Consider the following 16,596-nt stretch of genomic DNA (forward strand, 5'->3'; position numbering starts at 1 on the left):
AGTGGGCCGGATGTCAGGGGTTTTCTGCTGTGTAATCAAGAGTCGGAACAGGAAACTTGCCAGCGGCAAAGGAATCAAAGGAAAGTCTTACCATTTTTCGCCCAAGATAAAGGATTCCGATAGGGCCTTGTCAAATGTGGGGATTTTCGCATTTCTGAGCCAGATGAATTAGATGCTAATGATGGTGACGAGGGGTATACCCAGAAATCGCTTTACTCTCACTTGATTTTCGAAACACGATAATTGCATACATCAACAAAGACTTCTCCATTTTCATTCGAAATTCTCTCTGGCAAATGCTTACAAAATGTTGGTCAGCTGCAAATGCAATCGAAGTCCTGGGCGACTTCATTTCCCCAGCAAATTGTTATTTCAATTGTCAGCACTCCTACCCCATATGCAGTTAATTTTGTGCTTGTGACTGCAATAAATTTTAAATGCACATTTCCAATGAAAGAAGCGAACCGAACCCAATGAAACGAAACGGAAAACAATTTTGTGCAATTTCACTAAAACGACATGGCCATGGGAGTGCCGAAAGGGGGTGGCCAGTGCTCAGTGGGTCAAAGTGACACACATATGGCCCAGAGTCCTTCCTGCAGGACCTCCAACAACAATCGAGAATCGATGTCCTCGGACTTTAGGAATTCAGAGCCCCACAACTGACGACAAATGAAATTGTTGTTGGCAAAGTGCAGCGTTTAAGGAACACACACTACTGCATTTGTATATTGCATTTGGGCAGCAAATCGCCCTTTGCCATTTCCAGTTTTATGACAGTTTTTAAACCAATTTTCTGCCATTTTCTACGAGTGTAAATTTGGTTCAAGTTGGTCCTTTGCGGCCGGACTTTACACTTATTTTGTTGCGGCAACTGAAACCACATTTAATAGCTCAAGTTTTGTGGCTTTGATGTGTAGGTGGGAAAATAATCTACGGAAATGTGGCTTGATTGGAGTGGAGTTATATAATTTGCATTATTACATAAGTTTGCTGGTAACCTTAAATCTCAGATAAATGAATATTTCATAAACACCTTGCCTTTTTAAGAAATAAAGAAATTAGTCATAGTAAGAAATTAATCATGCTTGGTAATAAAAACTAAATAAAAGTTTCTTTGACATCAGCGACAATTATCGATAGCATTAATTGGTATCGATTAGAGTTTCCGAAGCAACCCTAAATTCCATAGGGAAATTAAATATTTTAAATTGATTCAAATTTTAAACAAAAGCTTCTTTTTTAAAACTCAGTTTTCGACAGTTTTCATTGTATCACTTTAGTCATTCCAAATGATTGTTGTTTGTGTTGCCACCGTCCTTTTGGCAAAGATTTTGAATTTTAAATGCGGCTAATTGGGAATAAACTCATTAGACGCCAGGCAACCCCCTTCAAACCACCTTTCACCACACAAACACACACGAGAATGGAACGTCCTTGTGCCGAGCTGATGATAGCAAACCCCCCATTCAAACCCCCATTTCCAAACATTTCCCAACGTATCCACGGCGAATTTCATCGCACATTTGGCTTGTTATCATTTTCATGGTTGGTGCGACACATTGATGGGGAGCAAAAGAGAGGGGGAGATGCTGAGTGAAAGAGAGGGGTAGATGTCGGCAGAAAGAGATGGGTAGTCTGTTGGCTCATTTGTGTGCGCATTCATTGGCATTTGTTTTTTGGAATGGGGCCAACATTTGTTTTAATTATTATGAAAAGCAAATTGCATAATTAAAAATGTTAAATTCGTTTTAATTTTTAATTACAATTAATTCGATGCGCGGCTCTTTGAACACTCAAATGAAGCGGAAAAGGTGAAAAGCCAGCAAGGTAATAGAATGGGTGTGCACTAATGGGTTAATTGCCGGCACTGGGATTGCTTCACACATCGGAGTGAAAATCCCACAGTGGAGATCCCAATTAATGTGCCACATAGAGCGGTAACTGTTATCAGGAGAGTTTTTTCCAGCCAGACCCAAGATTTTCCATCCCCGATGATGGATGGTGATGGCCTGCATGTGAGGCAATCAAACGGTCGTAATGTCATCAACACCAGCCGTAAGTGGTCAGCAGGACCAAGGATCTCGCAATCGCACACGTGCACACATGACAGGACGACGATGATGAGTCACTTTGGTCACGAAGCTATTTTTACGCTTGATTACACGATAAATGAAAATCAAACGTTTGATTGCTTAATGCCAGGGTCTAAGGGTCATCCGCTCGGGCACCACCCACGGAAAAGAAGTGCTGCAATTTCGCCAAAGTATAAGTCTCTGGAGAAGGCGAATGGATGAGAGTGCACTGAAAAAAACAAAAAAGTTTGCGATATATGTCTAACAATAGATGGTAAAGATGTACGAAAATCGATTGGATCTTATGTTAAACAATTTGGTATCATATTATACTTTGTTCATAAAGTTATGATGGATTTAAAGTTGCAAACGGAAGTCCCTATATGTTTTATTGTTATATATATATATATATATTGCGATATATGTCTAACCATAGATGGTAAAGATGTACGAAAAATCGATTGGATCTTATGTTAAATCATTTGGTATCTTACTATACTTTGTTTATAAAGTTATGATGGATTTTAAGTTGCAAACGGAAGGGTCTATAGGTTATATTGTTACTAATTTTCCTCCTTTTCTCAGTGTATCAGAGAGGGGTCAGTGAGTGAACATTTCAATTATTTATATGCTTGTTTACCCCCCTCTCCAACAGATCTGCGTGGGTGGTTGGGTGTTTAGATGGGTATTACGGGGGTTCCCTTGTGTGTGCACGTGTCTGATAGCAAGAAGAACTCTAACACTTGACTGCCCTTCTCCTGGTTATCATTTATTTTTTGCTTCCCCTGACCGGACTTTGACTGATTTGATGATAGTTGAGTGCGTTCCAGAAAGTTATTGCCCAGTTCCAATCCAACAGACAAACACCTCTTGGGGTCGGAGATGGAAATCTGCCTTCTTCGCACTTTGATTGATTTGTTAATCTCCAAACGAAATACAAATTAAAAGCTTTTTGTTTTGCTCCACTCCAAGACCCGCATAAACCGCTTATGTTAATTAAATTTTTGGGGTTATTCAATGTACCAAGTTAAGAGCTCTCCTCCCGCAATCAATCAATCCGACGAACTGTCTTAAGAAGAAGTCCTTTCGGTTGTTTGTTGTTGTTATGCTTTCGCAACTTAGTTTAACTGAAAATGTATTTACATTTTTGACTCGGAAAAGAAAGGGGTTAAGTCATTGGTGGTTCGGTATTTTCTGTATTGATGAAAGGGGTTAGTTGCTCCCCAAAGCTTCTTTAACTAAGAGCTGAGTAATCAATAACCAAATACTTCCCGAAATAGTTGAAAATGAAACGAAGGGTGATTTGGGGCCATTGTAGGTTGACTACTTCTAAAGAACTTAATGTAATTGACTTTTTGCATTGCTTTATTTATGCATTTTATGTTTTAAAGCTTTAAAGTACATTTTTTTTAGTATAAAAAATGTATTTTTTTAACGTTGATCAGCCAACCTAATGGCTATAAAACGTTGTGTACGAAGAGAACCTTTAAAGTACATAAATATATATATTCTTAATCAGCATCACTAGAATATGCAAACAAATGAAAACTTCTGTGATTTTGACATGTTAACTTCTATTCTTAGGGATATCATTATTTAAATATTTAAGAATTTCGAAAGAAATTAAAAAAAAAAACTCAGACTACAATAGCATATATTTAGATGCCATAGGTAATATCGGATAGTTAATGGGAAAATAATAGGACAATATTTAAAGCTTCGATATTTTTTATCACATTCTTTTCTACTCCGGTATATAGTATTTTTTAAATATTTCAGAATAACAAATAAAATTTGATAAAAATCTGAATAATTACGGAGAATTCATGTAATTTGTTGTTTTATGCATTGGCCCAATTAATAGCAACATAACAATGAATTAAAACAAAAATTTTATTTTTCATTTATTTCGGTATTTTAAAAATACAACTCCAACTTGTAAATGGAACTAGTTCTCTACGTCCAGTTTTGGAAAATGCGATATATCGATAGAACTGAACAGTGCTCAGCAACGCTTCACAAAAATGTCAACGTGGCGTTAGTGTCACTTAAAAATTGTCCACTTTTTTTGCGGAGCCGACCGAATCAGTACGCTTTTATAAAATATATTTTCTGTGATTACTTTTTGAAGAAAGAAGAAAGGTAACAATCTTGTTTAACTCTTTTCCTTTAGCTGATGGTGTTTCTCAACAGCTATTTGACCATTCCGCCCAGAAACGCCAACGAACCGACCATCCTTCGATTTATTTGGGCAAATAAACGCCATGTCATCGTCTGTTTGATGATGTTCGTCATTTCGGGAGCGATGTCGATATGTGACTTGGAGAGTGTGGTCCCGGAGGAGATGGTTAACTTTCTACCGCTTCAGTCTGCAGCCATTCGATGTACTACAATGGAGAAACAAGGTAGCTAACTTCGGCAAGCCGAAGTTAATATAAACTTTCAGTTTTTTAGAAAACTAGAAAACAGTTACATAAACATTAGGATAATGGTTCATATCAATTTATCAGCGTAAATGTATTATTTTGAAATTTATTTTCCGATGCTTCCCATGGCAGCTTTATGATATAATAGTCCGATTGTTAATAAATTCAACTATTTCTGAAATATTAAAAAAATGCTATATACCGGATTAAAAGAGAATGAGATCAAAAATAACACATATATTCCCCAAAAGTTCTGTAATCTTAGTGTTCATAGGTAGAATGCAATATTTATTCTTTCTTCCAAAGAGTCGTGTTTATCAGCACAGGCAGAAGCCTCTACCGCTGGGTCTTCCCTACATTACCCTATTTAAAAACTGGATAATCCTTTACAGCTAAATAAATTAACATTATTTCTCCATTTCAGTGCATCGAGTGGCTGCCGATGACGGACAACAAGATCCGGACCTCGGAACTGGTGGAGGAGCATGAGAGGGAGCGGCGGCAGGCGGATCGCAGCGATGACAACCGGAACTCGGTACATTCAACGAGGTTTCCTGCCAACGCGGTTCAGGCTTATACCGCGGTCAAGATCATCAAAGCTAGTAAAATGCCAAAAATTCAGTAGTGTTCTCCAGAGATTCCAAGAGGTGTTCCCTGCCCCCTGAAGCGGTAGCAAGTTGGATATATCCTCCGCAACCCCATTGTCCAATTCCCATATAGCCATCGCTATTGAAATGGTGAACATCATCAAGCAGACGACAATATGGCGTTTATTGGCCCAGACAAATCGAATAATGGTCGGTTCGTTGGCGTTCATGGGTGGCATGGTCAAACAGCTTTATTCCTTTTTCGAAAAGTAATCAGAAAATATATTTTATCTTCCTTTCTTGTTGAATCTAAATCTTGTATGTACTGAAAAAACATAATTTATGGAAATATTTGTACTATTTTTCAAAACAAAATATGAAGTTCCAATTCCTGGATCTATATTTTTAAATAATGTTTATATATTTAAATAAAATGAAATTATTTCATATTTGAAAATATATTGCACATTTTATGTACGTTATTTCAGTTCTCTTCGGAGTTATTTTACAAATCGAATTATAATCCAAGCCCTATAGAACCCATTCCTCAAAGGGAAACCATCTTAGTGTGCACCAGTCACCCTTAGTCAGATTTCTTTATCTTGCTTAGACTTATATTACCTGTTGTTCCACCTCAACACCTTAACAAGTCCCCAGCAATCCACACTTGATAAATGCTTGGTTGGTTCCAAAAATCTTGGTGTCTCAATGTCGGTGACATATTTACACCCCACTGATTTTCAAGTTCAGCCCAAGACCTTTAGTCGAGCACTTTTAATTAATTCGCATTCGAGTTCAGGTTAAAGTTATAAATGTAGAAAATGTACAAGCTCCCTTTGGTTAATCGTAGTATTTGGCACTTTTTGATTTGGTTCCAGTCCACCGCCCACTTAATCTTAGTCTTCCACCCTTCAAGGTCTTCCCAGCCGGCAGTTTTGCACCCTGGCAAAGTTTTCAGTGTATATCAGATCGCAGATGGCAGCGTTGTTATCATAGTTCATCTCGGCCACCTTGAACTCTGGATTAATGGCAATCTTCAGTACATAGGAGCCGGGACTGAGGTCTGTAACATCCACCCATTGGCAGTCCAGGTTGTACAGATACACATCCGAGCAGTTAATGGAAATGCCTGTAATGGGATAAATAAATAATAATAAAATATAAGTGTTATCGCGTAATTATACCCTGGTCTCCGTAGTTGGCACAATTGTATTTCTTTGCAACTCCGGGCAGGCAATTGCTGTCCTCCAAGCAGAAAGAGGCCTTGTGTCCTTGGGCCACTTTGCGTCCTCTCAAGTCGAAGATATCGAAGGTGGCAAAAACCTCCATGCTGTGGAAATGCCTGTGGAATAAAGAATGATTTTTTTTTAAATTCAGAATCTGTAATATTTATAATTTAAATAACTAGTTCATATTTAGGCAGTATACTTACATATGGCACATGTGCCACTCCCACTGGCTCTTCTCCTTAAACGGCCGGAAATCGGCATTTCCCGCGTTGATGGCAGCCGCCGTAAACTTGAGCAATCTTCGGGAGCGATAGCGCCAGTGGGGATCATCCCGCTGGATCTGATACGCCTCGTTAGCCACACAGTTCTCCTCCATGGCGCACTGCATCAGCAGCATGGGCCGGTCCTCCAGATGGGCCGTCTGCTCGATCTCCAGATAGTCGACAACCAGATCGGGGGCGACGTAGTCACAGATCACGGCGGCCACGTGCTGCCGATTGCCATGACAGCTGACTATTCCCCGGCTGGCATCGTGATGAAGGCAGTCGGATAGTTCCGTTTCGTTGCCATAGCACTCGCTGCCACTCAGCACGGGTCTCGAGACATTGGAGCCCCCAAAGAAATCCGTCTGAAAGGCCTCGCTGGCAAAGCCCAAGCCCAGTTGTCGACACACCACATTGGCCTCCAAAAGTGACCAACCATCGGCGCAAACACTGCCCCATCGACCGCCGTCCAAACTGACCTCCACTCGCCCCTCGATTCGCGATCTTCCTCCCCTCAACCTCACATACAAGCGAGAATGGGATCGAATGGGGTATTTCTGGAGGTCTTCATCTCTGAGGATGGGTGCTGGTGCCGGGATCAGGACATTTTCCGGGGGATAGCACACCACGCCAGCTGCCTCACCGGGCTCACAATCGTTCTCACCCCATCCCTCGAAATGGCAATTCACCAACTCCTGTTCGTGGCCCTCGCAGAAGAGGTTATCCATCCAGAAGCGACGACGAGCAGGTCCAAAAAAGCCACTTCTCGTATACTTCCGCATGCCCGGAAATCCCAGCTGCCGGCACACTATGTGTCCCTCTGCCGAATCCCACTCGTCATCGCAAACTGCTCCCCATTTGCCATTGTGTAAGACCTCAATGTTGCCTGAAATTTGAAATATTTGTAAAATATTAACATAAATCATTTCTTACTTACAAGAACTTGGCTAAGGTAAGCCTTAAAACAGCAGTAGTCATGTTGACTATACTATAACATTATGATTACAAGAATAAAAACTCCATATAATTTGAAATATGGTATAGTGTTTATAAACTATCTCTAAATTAAAAAAAAACAATCGTTATTACCAACTTGATTATATATATATTAAAAATGGATAGATAAACCAAAGAAGACATTGTGTTTTTCTATTTGTCCATATGGTTATATCTTTATTACCATAATAATCTTTATTTACAGTCCCTGTGTTTAAGTTGTGTCTACCTAAATATTTGTACTTATGGCTAAACCACATTGGGCTCTATAATCAAATGTAAATATACAATTTTGTAAGTACAACGCGGATCTAACCATAAATGAAGCTCTAATAAAATTAGATCAGTTCAAAATCGTATTACTGTGACTTATCCTAAGCCATATTAAGCAATCCTTACCTTCGTATTCGTTATCTCCACCCACCAGTCGAATGGCGCCCTCCTCCTTGTTCAGGACCTTAATGTACCTGTGTACCAGTCTCTGTCGCTCCAGACGAGCCTCCTCCAAGGATCGGTGCTGCACTACAGCATCTGCTAGTTGGAAGGCCAGTACAGTGAGGCACAAAACTTTAAGGCCCATCTTGAGGTCCTTTCGATCTTCGACTGCGCACATTTGCCCGCCGCGACGTTCGCATGAGAACTGAAGCTCAACGCAAATTTCTGAAACGGCAAACAGAATCATTTAACTATGAACTGGCCAGATACAAAGATACATAGATAGACGGATAGATGGGTAGGTAGGTGGCTTGTTAGGTACATATTCAGATATCTGATGCGGTTCAGAAGCGCGAAGCTCATCTGACGTCATTGGCCGCCCGACGAGGGCGGAGATCGAGAGTTAATATCTGGAAACCCAGAGCAGAGAGTGCAGAGAGCACTGAGCACCGATCTCGGCTATATCCACTAGCGATTCCAAATCCAAAGCTGAATCTATTTCCCGCACGTATGCATGTCACCTAATGAGTTTTTCATTTTGAGGCAACACTGACATTGCCGTTGCCTAAGCGAATTGGCAAGTGGTGCACTGGGAAAAATGTGGATAAACATATTTTAATTAAAAGATCTTTGGATACTAAATTGTTTAAAGGATTATGCGTGTTATAGGAAAATATGAAAATAGGTTTATTTACTAATTTATTTTTAGTAAAGCCTTCTTAAAATCATAACTTCTCTCAGTGCACGTCGAAGGCCAAACAAATGTTGCTCTATAAACAAATGCGAAAAGGAAGCACTCACCCATCTAGTTTAACACACAACAATAAACCATTATAAAATATTTCTCACACCCATTACAAACATTTAATGAGAGCTTTGTTGAACCCTGAACTCGCCTCCTCCTCCCAGCCGTAAAAAAGTGCATTGCCAAATCCAAAAATGGGAATGAAAATATGGAAAGCGAAGCCATAATTTCGACTCTGACTGAACACGACCCACATATGAATACAAATCTGTTGTACGGAATTTAACTACGAATGGTTTTGGTATCTCGTTTTTGTGAGCAAAGCGGCAAAATCATCGTCATCGTGGGGAAGCCCATTAGTTTTGGCATGCAGCCATTTGAAACACGGCATGCAACACCATGGCCACCATGACATTGACACTGAAACCATCGCAACGGAAAAACAAACAAGGGCTATAATACAAAAGTAAAATAAAAGCTTACACGGTTGGGTTTTTGGGGGAGTAAAATAGGGGAATATGGGTGGCTCATTAGCAAAAGTGCCAGCAGCATAATCGTAATGAGAAATCAAACTCGATTAGGTCAGCTGGATAAATAGATCGAGGGATGGGAAACTAAAACCAATGAAGCGTGCCTCCATACATTTGCTGGATAGATTTTCAAGATCAATGTAGATCAGAAACCGGCAATTGTCTACTCAGTACGATGGATGAATGACAGCTCGTTGTTGTAGATAAATCAGCGCAAATTCTATGGGAAACATGAGCCAATTAGTACGTGCAACTAAATTCTAAATAATAAGATAGATCGATTTCAATATATTTTTAAATGCATCTATATTGTGGAAAGTTTAACAATAACTGCGTACACGTTTAGCCCATATTCAAGCAGTATTTAAAAATTTGGAGGTATTTTATCTTTTGGTGTAGGGGAATATTGCCTAAATTAACCGATAACAAAATGTTCTAAATATATGTCTTATTTAACCGTTTCAGCATCTAAGCATTTTTGCATAAATGGTACTCTATAGTTTTCTTCCCCATTAATATCCCAAACTCCCAATAAAATGCCATTTCTTTTAATATTCACACATGCTGATCAATGAACATTTTTATAACCAACTCGAACGTATAACGATGCCTTAACAAATATGTGAGCAATTTGTAAGGTCCAACATGCATACTCTATCTATGTAAATATCCCCTGCTTCCTTCTGCACGAACCGATCATAAATATTGGCCAGAGAAATTAATTGGATAAACGTTTTATGATATTGAATTATGATGGCCAGGGAGAATCTGGGGTAGCACCTCTCTACTTGGCCATTCGAAATATTCCCACACAATTCAAAAGGGGGCGAAATTTTATGAGTGCGTAAATTCCATTTGGATGGCCGCAAGGGCTAAAAGGGCATAAAGGACATGGCGCAATCCTGGCGCAGCATCATGCACCAAGGTAATAAAATTCGATAGAAAATCGTGTAATAAAATCATTACACCCAAGAACCAGGAGCAGGACAAAGTCAGCTGGCCTCCTTCCCTTTGCCAATCGGACACTAAAATCAAACGGGTCCAGGAAACACCGCAGGCGTCTGACCAATCTGCTGCACCTCCTCTCGATTCCTGATCCTTGGGCTCCACCAACGTGAGGCGACAAGTCCAAAGCTCCGAGGAGCCAGCCTCCTTTGGCCAACAATAAAATGCAAGAGTCGAGGAGGAGCTGAACAAGGGCACTGGAAAAAATTGAACTACTAAAAATAAATAAATACTATATGTGTTTAAAGTTTCCTATAACATATTTTAATTAAATGAATAATTAAATATATATATATTAAATAAATATATATATATTAAATAAATATATATAATTAAATATATATATATAAAACATATTAAAGTGACTTTAAATCATCGTGTTAGTTATATTTCCCTTAAACGTTTAATGTAATTTAAAATAGCAATATACAATGTTTATGTTTAATGTTTCCATGTTTTAAATTAATAAATATCGCAATTGATAAAGAATACTGAAAAATATTTAAATTGGTTATGAAATCTTTTGATTTAATAAGTTTTTTTATCAGTGTGGTAACGACGAAGTGGAAACCAGCGGGAAAATAATTTGTGTGATAGTTACCCACCCCAAGGGGATGATTTCCATGGCAGGAGGCTACAAGAAACCAAGAACCAAGAACCAGGTCCAGAACGGATAAAAAGATAAAAACTGGTTAAGGGATATTGAAAGGCGGTAAATTGCTTTATTACTTAAGTGAGCCAGAGATGATTAGGTTCGCTTTGGCTGCAGCTTGCCTTGGGGCGACTCATTAAAACGGAGTTCCTACACCGGACTAGGGAAATTGAAAATGAGAAAAGAAATCTGGTAAGAGGAAAAAATAGGGCCTTGAGTGGGTGTAAACAAGAATTAACTTGTAATAATATTGTTAAGCAGCGGGATTTGGTAGTTACACTTTAGTTCAGTTCCATAATACTGTGCCAACATATTATTAAAAGATTGGGGAAATATTTAGTTTATTGTCCTAGGGAATTTAAAAAACATCAATCCAAGCCACTTTTATCAAACTAAAAGAGCAGTAGGCTCTTCAAAGACCCATTCCCCTTCAATTACAATCATAGGGCCATAACTTAATTTAGAGCAAAGACAAGCAAAGACATTAAATGTCTTCATAATGATATCATACAGTCGTATCACATATAGCAAGGCTCATTTGTACATTAATAAAATTGGATGACGCGCTGACAGCATAAATGTCACCGAAAATGCTATTAAAACTAAATTATAGCCGGCATAACCATGATTCATGAGCTCTAGTGCCCCTCCCTTCGCCTTCTACCGCCAAAAAAAAATCGTAAAAAATATAAAATGCCAAATTTGTAGCTAGCTATGGCAAAAAAGATTATTAATTCTTAATAAGAAGGCAAAGAACGCAAAGAGGGCACAGAAACAAATGGAAATAAAAACAGAAATTGTATAAAAAATGTGGCAAGTGGGGCGTGTGTCCATGGCTGCCTTGAAAATGTGCCAAAAACGCAGAAAAGAGGAAAAAACGAATAACAAGCCATAGAAAAAATACTCACAATCAGTGAATGCCCTGGCTCAAATACCCTTTTTTATGCGAATGCCATAGATTTTTTGTCGGTGGGGTGGGAACGAGCACGAAACGAAACCAAACAGAAATAATAAAATTAAAATGCGCCTTTTGCTTTGGCTCGAAGCCTCGAATTCAGTCAGTTGGACACACAAAAAAGTCCGAAGCAATAAAAATAATAATGAAATCAAAGGAATAAAAACAACAGAGACAGTTACAAAGACTTACAATGGGGCCAGCCACGATGGATGGGTCAAAGGAAGGGGCAGCTGGTAAATTGGAGCCGAAGGACATTCACAAAATTGCCGTTCGGTTCTCGTTGGGAATCATAATGAGCTTTAGGAACCATTTTCGTTAGCTGAATTAGAAATTATTTCATTGCTGTCTGGCAACCGCAAGAAAGAATGGTACTGAATATTTAAAAATATATTTAAAGTAACAAGTCTGGCCTTGTCCAGCTGCCTTTAAAATGTTCCCATTCGCATTGTAAAAATGGTTAATCAAATTAAAATATTATTATATATTATAAAAGTTTTAAGTCTGGCCCTGACCAGCTGCCTTTTAAAGGTTCCACTAATGTTTAAACTTCTTTCGCATTGTAAAAATGATTTATTGAAGCGTTCAAATGCGATGGAACTTCCTGGCAAGCTGGCGACATTTTATTTCCATTGAATGGCATTGCACTCCATATCACAGGGAACGTGTTTTTGATATATTGAATTCGAATAACAGGTGGCCCTTCCGGTCTTCAATTTGTATTTCCTTTTTCAAGTGAAACTTTAAAGTATTTTCTTCATTGTTTCAGATTGAGCTCCTATATGCGCAGACATTTTACAGCAGATTTTAATATCAGTTTTCTGAGTTCTGACATCACAATAAAAAGCAAATACAATATTAAGAATGTATCTATATAATGTAAGTCATAAATCCTGCCAAACAAGTAGCTATATTTTATTTTACTTTATTTTATTTTAATTTCGTCTTTGCCTTTTTGAAGGTTCACCCGAGGCACTGTCTTTGCCAAGGATTTGCGACAAAACTTTTCGCTTATGCTGCTGTCTGTCTTTCCAGACAACGTGTGCAAATATTTATTCTAGGATTCTTATTCTTGGGGAAGCTGGAACAAAATGAACACGAAAATTCACCAGACAGCAGGAAAATATTTTCATAAAAGCAACTTACGTCGAGCGAGTCAATACAATTGAGTTTAAAATGTTCGCAGGGAAATCAATTAATTTTTTGTCCCAGTTGCCGCTAATTGAATTCGCCATATCGCAATATACTCCAGTGAAATAATAAATAAATCCAGTGCTCCATTGTTCGCTGAAAAATGGAGCGAGACACATGGTCCATATCATGGAATTTGTCCCCGTGCCGACTAAATGAATTATGTAACATGTCTAGCCATTTAGTGCCATAATTCAAAGCAATCTATGCCACACCAGACAAAACAGCGCCCATCACTGGGTCTCCTCCAATAGAAGGGGGCGTGGCAGTGGCTGTAGGGTTTTATGTGAGAACCTAAATTGCACGCAGTCCAGACAAATTGCATTTGCATAGCGTAATTGGAAAATGTCGCGTGCGACAAAAAAAACATGATTGAAAAACTATAATTTGTACGGCGGCTTATGAAAGCTGGAACAAAAGACATATCTAAATGGAATCGCAATGGAGAAACATAATAATTTTACTAATTTTCATTTGTTGATGGAGCTGGCATAAATTTGAAGTACAAACAATGTATTCTGGATGGGGACAAATTTGTTGAATAGGATAAACAACTTAAATGTAACTATTATAACTAGTCTTGGGATTAAATGTGAAGTTAATATTATGCCATTTAAATATTTTCATAGGATTCGAAATCGAATAAAAATAATTCTATTAGGAACGCAAACATCTGAATAAGATTTAAAATATATTATGGAAAAGTACTTTAAAATAAACATTATAGTGTATATTTTGTTTGGCTTTTCTACCAGCATAGTTTCAAAATATATATAATATATTTGATAAAGATTAAAAATTGAAATGATAATATGCTATCTTTAGCCTATAAGAAAAAAATATTTAAAATAATATTTACAATCTATTTAAGTGAAATACTATGACTTAAACATCATTATGTAAATTTTGTTTGGCGTTTTCCCCCAAAATAGTTTCCAAAAGTAAGTTAAATTCCCCAAAATCCCATTTCAATCCATTATCGGTGCGAGTGATACCTGAAGCTCCATCGCAAAAATGCCAGTGGCCGTGCGTCTTGTGGAGACCCTGACCCTCATCACCATAATGGGTCTGATCACCTGCATTGGCCTCAGCGTGATCCTGGCCCAAAAAACCCTCAGTATGACCATAACGTTTCTGGAGGTGAGCTATTGCAGTTACCATTCTTCTTATTCTGATTATTTATTTGCGTATTATTCTAGCCAGCAGCGAATATTGCCAATATGGTGTTAATCTTAACCGAAAAAGTGCTGGTTTCCTCACTACTCTGCGTTTTGGGTCTCACGAATATTGTGGGAAATGCCCTCCAAGGGGCTGGAATCGCCTGATGATCGCTCCATTTTTCCCCTCTAACTTTCGGTTTTCTGATCCATGTTGAACTCTGTTGTATGCCCCAAAATTCTCAATATATTATTCGCCTTACGTTTTATTATGCCATTACTGTCCGCCAGTTTTCAGTTTTTTTGGGTGGGGGTCTCAAACTCAAACGCGGCACCGCTCACTAATATTCAATCAAACAATTTTACGCCCCAATAAACTTTTCTAACCTGCGGCTGGCCAAACATAAAAGTGCAAAAAACCAAAAATAAAATAAAGCAGAACTCAGCTCAATTGCAGCAAATTTGCGCCTGGCCAAAAAGGAATTGGGGAAAGGGGACGGGAAGCGAGAAAAATAAATATTTTTACCACAAAAGCCAATTTGGCTGCACAAATTTAAACTGCGCTCGAGGATGAATATAATTTTTGGTGCCTTTTTAATACACTTCGACAGAGAGTCCTTTAATGCAGAGAATAAGTTTAACGATTAGAAACTGTGGTGTAGTTTTTAATATTTTTAAATGGTAACTAACAATTGTTAGCTTTAATTCTGATATGTCCGTCTTCTTCAATATATTTCTTAAACATTTAATATTAAATATAAAAACATTCAGTGTTTAGTAGTCTATATTAGAGATCGATAGTGAGATCTTTCTACTTTATCAAGGGTATGTAACACTTCGCATTATGGATGTTATTCAATCCTCTTTATTTTATTTCACTTTCAGCCGCCTTTAAAGTTTTAGCACCTTTTGCCAGCTGCTTGTTCTATTATTTAGTTATTTATCAATGTTCTGACTTTGGCCTGGGTTGGGTTTGGGTCCGGGTTCAATTCCGATGGGACAGGCACGCACAGCGGTCCAAAAGCCCCCAAACCTGAACCGTCTGAAATCGAGTGTAGGTGTCTGCGGTTGTGGCTGTTTGCATGAGCATTTTTTGATTTAGAGGCAATTTCGTGTAGCAAAAATTGCAGAGTGCCCCGAGGGTAGACTTGAAAACAAGCAGATTACAGGCGGAAATTGAGGCAAGAGTGAGAGGGAGTAGCTAACAAGCCGAAAACTGGAACAATAAGCTGGCGATGTGCAGCAAAACACCTCGGAGAAATCGGCATGTAAGTGGTGATCGCCGCAGCCAGATCATTCATTATCCTATCCACCATACGGCTTTACCAGAGGGGAGTACAATTTTGTCCATAGCTGCCCTTTTACCGATTTGTCTTCCGCATATTGGCCAGACAATTGTAGATAGCCGTTCACACCTCTCAAAAGATATAGGACAGATATAGGATATTCCAGAACCTCAGGACGATGTAAATATTTGTTAAAGTTCTATAACCCATAACTTGAGTTATTGGAAACCAATGTATAAGTAGAACCATGAATTTTCTAAAAATCTATATTCAAGGTTTTCTTCCATACACGTTTAACATTTTTAACATTAAAATGCATGTTCTATTTATACTTCTTTTCAATGGGTTCTGAATGGGAACCCAAAACTGCACTTCTAAATTCCATAACTTATGTTATAGGAATCCGGTTTAGACGTGGCATACCTCTATGAGTTTGTGGTTAAATTCTCTAAAAATCTGCATTTAAATCTATCCTTTTTACGTTGGTCAAAATTTTAACCCATTTTCATGTTCGATTTATCCTTGTTTTCAATGGGGTCAGAATGGAAACCAAAAACTGCACTTCTAAATTCCATAACTTGAGTTATATGTATCCGATTTAAAAGTGGGATACCTCTATGAATTCGTGATTAAATTCTCTAATATTCTACATTTAAATATTTCCTCTTAACGATGGTCAAAATTTTAACCCATTTTCATGTTCGATTTATCCTTGTTTTCAATGGGGTCAGAATGGAAACCCAAAACTGCACTTCTATATTTCATAAATTTTGTGATATAAACCCGATTTGGAAGTGGGATACCTCTATGAATTCGTAATTAAATTCTCTAATATTCTACATTAAAATCTATCCTCTTAACGATGGTCAAAATTTTAACCCATTTTCATGTTCCATTTATCCTTGTTATACCCGTTACTCGTAGAGTAAAAGGGTATACTAGATTCGTCGGAAAGTATGTAACAGGCAGAAGGAAGCGTTTCCGACCCCACAAAGTATATATATTCTTGATCAGGATCACTAGCCGAGTCGATCTAGCCATGTCCGTCTGTCCGTCTGTCCGTC

General features: G+C 38.3%; 2 protein-coding genes across 2 annotated transcripts; one reads left to right on the top strand and one right to left on the bottom strand.

Annotated features, from left to right (window-relative positions):
* Positions 1-5,665: 5,665 nt before the first annotated feature.
* Loxl2 (Lysyl oxidase-like 2) lies at positions 5,666-8,220 on the bottom strand. Its single transcript, XM_017072213.4, has 4 exons — positions 7,976-8,220; positions 6,521-7,466; positions 6,273-6,430; positions 5,666-6,217 (listed from the first exon to the last, which is right to left on the bottom strand). The coding sequence occupies exons 1-4, from the start codon at positions 8,187-8,189 to the stop codon at positions 6,000-6,002; spliced, it is 1,536 nt and encodes a 511-aa protein (XP_016927702.2). The 5' UTR covers positions 8,190-8,220; the 3' UTR covers positions 5,666-5,999.
* A 5,751-nt stretch (positions 8,221-13,971) lies between these two features.
* On the top strand, positions 13,972-14,526 carry LOC108008909 (uncharacterized). Its single transcript, XM_017072816.4, has 2 exons — positions 13,972-14,229; positions 14,289-14,526. The coding sequence occupies exons 1-2, from the start codon at positions 14,104-14,106 to the stop codon at positions 14,412-14,414; spliced, it is 252 nt and encodes an 83-aa protein (XP_016928305.1). The 5' UTR covers positions 13,972-14,103; the 3' UTR covers positions 14,415-14,526.
* Positions 14,527-16,596: the final 2,070 nt, after the last annotated feature.

This window comes from Drosophila suzukii, chromosome 2R, assembly GCF_043229965.1.
Source record: "Drosophila suzukii chromosome 2R, CBGP_Dsuzu_IsoJpt1.0, whole genome shotgun sequence".
NCBI classification, from domain to species: Eukaryota; Metazoa; Arthropoda; class Insecta; order Diptera; family Drosophilidae; genus Drosophila; species Drosophila suzukii.

Excerpts from the sequence above, each read along its gene's own strand:
- Loxl2 (XM_017072213.4), bottom strand. The coding sequence starts at position 8,189 with ATGTGCGCAGTCGAAGATCGAAAGGACCTCAAGATGGGCCTTAAAGTT. Across the intron at positions 7,467-7,975 it reads TGGAGATAACGAATACGAAG|GCAACATTGAGGTCTTACAC; the intron begins GTAAGGATTGCT and ends TTCAAATTTCAG. Across the intron at positions 6,218-6,272 it reads TGCCAACTACGGAGACCAGG|GCATTTCCATTAACTGCTCG; the intron begins GTATAATTACGC and ends ATCCCATTACAG.
- LOC108008909 (XM_017072816.4), top strand. The coding sequence starts at position 14,104 with ATGCCAGTGGCCGTGCGTCTTGTGGAGACCCTGACCCTCATCACCATA. Across the intron at positions 14,230-14,288 it reads TGACCATAACGTTTCTGGAG|CCAGCAGCGAATATTGCCAA; the intron begins GTGAGCTATTGC and ends GTATTATTCTAG.